The 2928-nt window shown below is 52.3% G+C and overlaps 1 protein-coding gene across 1 annotated transcript; it reads right to left on the bottom strand.

The window, feature by feature from the left end:
- Window positions 1-1609: 1609 nt before the first annotated feature.
- LOC126637607 (olfactory receptor 14J1-like) lies at window positions 1610-2539 on the bottom strand (the record flags this gene model as incomplete). The annotated part of the gene is given in 2 exon segments (XM_050310980.1): window positions 1610-1627; window positions 1630-2539. Coding segments are annotated over 2 exon segments (928 nt in total), but the record flags the coding sequence as incomplete, so codon positions are not given.
- Window positions 2540-2928: the final 389 nt, after the last annotated feature.

Raw genomic sequence — 2928 nt, forward strand, 5'->3', positions numbered from 1 at the left:
GCCCAGCCCCTCTTTCCTTCTCCAAATATCCAATTCCTTTTTGTCCCAGTTCCTCCTTATCTCCCCCAAACTTTCATCTGGGTGGGCTCAGCTTTGTGGTGACCCTGTGCAACCTCATGGAATCAAGGGGCCATTGTGGCACTGCAGGGCCTCATGGAAAGAAAGGGACACAGGAACACTGGGAAATCTTGTGGAACCAGCGCACCATTTAACATTTAAAGCCTTGTGGAAATAATGGAACCCTGAAATCTTTTGGTACCTCATGGAACCAGGGAGCCATTGTGTCACTGTGCTGCCTCATGGAAATAAAGAAACCGTGGGACACAGTGGAACCTCATGAAATGAAGGGGCCACTGTGATACTAAAGCACTTTTTTCAGCCAAATGGATCTTGGGACACTGGGGAACCCCACAGAATCAAGGGGTCATTGTGACACTGAGGACACCTCATGGACTCAAGGGACCACTGTGACACTCCAGGGCATTCTGGAGCCAAAGGATCCCAGGGACATTGAGCAGCCTCCTGGAATCAAAGGGGCAACTTTGACACTGCAGGGCCTCATGGAAACAAAACCAAATACAGGCTTGTCCAGGTCCTGAGGGTGATTCAGAAGGGAGGCAGCAGTGATTTCTCCCTACAGACCCACCACTCCAATGGTCTCTCCCTGCCCTGAAGGTTTCTGGCCATCAGGCTGTAGCTGAGGGGCTTGGGCAGGGCCATGAGGAGAGGGTAGAACAAGGGCTGTGTCCAACTATGCCAGGAGGGCTGTGCTGGGCAAGGAGGAGGAGGCTGCAGCAAACAGTGGCACTGGGGAGGTGAGAGGAGCAGGGGGAGAGACCTTGTGCCTGCCCACGCTGGGCAGGAGCTGCCCCAGGATGGCAGCTCTGAAGTACTCCCAGCATGTCCCTGGGAACAGCAGGGGAAGACTGGATTTCCAAAATCAGGCTGGGAATGCCAAGAGCAGGAGTGTCCTGGTGTCACTGCAGGAGAGTTTCAGCCCTGCAGCAAGGGCACAGAAGAAGTGACCAGTCCATGCAGTGCCCTCAGAAGATCCCACAGCATCCTGTAGATGCTGTCAGGGAGGCCAGCTCTGCTTCACAAGTTCCCAGTGCCTGTCCCTGCCTGTGCTCAAAGGGCTCCCACCCCCAGGACTGTGCTCAGAGAGCACTCAGGCCTTCCAGCCAGAAAGGAGCTCATAAGAACAGTGTGGAAGTGGAAAGAGCAGCTGTGCAAAGCCCAAGCTCTGCTGCTCCCTGGCAGTGCTGCTGTGCTGGGATTCTTGTCCCCTTCCCCTTTGCAAATCCCCCCTGTCCTGCAGTGTGCTGTGCTTTAGGAATAGCTAAGAAGAAGGGTCTTGGACAAAGAAGGTACTGCAGGGTCTTTTTTTTTTTTTTGTTTAAATACTCCGCAAGCACAATTCATCATTTATACACCCCTTGGTCAAATTGGTAGATTTAAAATTAGAATGAAGATGCATATAATATTTTATTGAACAGAAATTATTGCAAGAGGAACTCAATGACCTGAACAAAAAACCTGAGCAGGAAAGCTGGGCCATTAAGGAGTCCCATTCTGAATGCTACACACCAGAAAACAGACATTTTTTTACTCTTGAAAAGCATCCAGTCATCATTTTCCTCAGGGCATCCCTGAGCTCCTGGTTCCTCAGGCTGTAGATGAGGGGGTTCAGTGCTGGAGGCACCACCGAGTACAAAACTGACAGGGCCAGATCGAGGGATGGGGAGGAGATGGAGGGGGGCTTCAGGTGGGAAAATATGCCAGTGCTGACAAAGAGGGAGACCACGGCCAGGTGAGGGAGGCACGTGGAAAAGGCTTTGTGCCGTCCCTGCTTAGAGGGGATCCTCAGCACAGCCCTGAAGATCTGCACATAGGAGAAAACCATGAAAATGAAACAAACAAACACTAAAAAGACACTAACCCCAAGAAGCCCAACTTCCCTGAGGTAGCCTGAGTGTGAGCAGGAGAGCTTGAGGATGTGTGGGATTTCACAGAAGAACTGGCCCAGGGCATTGCCCTGGCACAGGGACAGGGAAAATGTATTGGCTGTGTGCAGCAGAGCATTGAGAAACCCAGAGGCCCAGGCAGCTGCTGCCATGTGGGCACAAGCTCTGCTGCCCAGGAGGGTCCCGTAGTGCAGGGGTTTGCAGATGGCAACGTAGCGGTCGTAGCACATGATGGTCAGGAGGAAATACTCTGCTCCAAGGAAGAAGAGAAGGAAAAAGATCTGTGCAGTACATCCTGTGTAGGAGATTGTCCTGGTGTCCCAGAGGGAGTTGTGCATGGCTTTGGGCACAGTGGTGCAGATGCAGCCCAGGTCTGTGAGGGAGAGGTGCAGCAGGAAGAAGTCCCTGGGGGTGTGCAGGTGCTGGTCGCAGGCTACGGCGCTGAGGATGAGGCCGTTGCCCAGGAGGGCAGCCAGGGAGATGCCCAGGAAGAGCCAGAAGTGCAGCAGTTGCAGCTCCCTCCTGTCTGAGAATGCCAGGAGCAGGAACTGGGCCATGGAGCTGCTGTTGGGCATTTGATGCCTCTGGGCATGGGCAACTGTCAGAGGAAAAAAAGGCGGTGACAAGTTAAGGGAAACTTCTCTTGTTTCCCATAGACCCTCCCCTGTCAGACAGACAGCCTTTTGAGTTTATACGAGATCTTTCTTCAACTCCAGGAGTGGAGCCCTGGTTTGTTCTGGCTGAGTGTGATATGAGGAGCAGGGAACTGCCCACCACACTTTCATAGTTCATCCTTACTCGGTGGAAATGTGTTGGGTCAGGGCCCTCTCCTGGTGTTCAGCTTTATCCTTTGAAACTGCTGTAATGCAAAGGGCTTGTCACCATCTGCACTTCAAGTTCTGAGGAAAGGGTATTGGAATTCATTATAATTTTCCTAGAGTTTCTACAACTCCTCTTCATCTTT

The sequence above is a fragment of the Myiozetetes cayanensis genome, unplaced genomic scaffold, assembly GCF_022539395.1.
Source record: "Myiozetetes cayanensis isolate MyiCay16 unplaced genomic scaffold, myiCay2020 scf1525, whole genome shotgun sequence".
Lineage (NCBI taxonomy): Eukaryota > Metazoa > Chordata > Aves > Passeriformes > Tyrannidae > Myiozetetes > Myiozetetes cayanensis.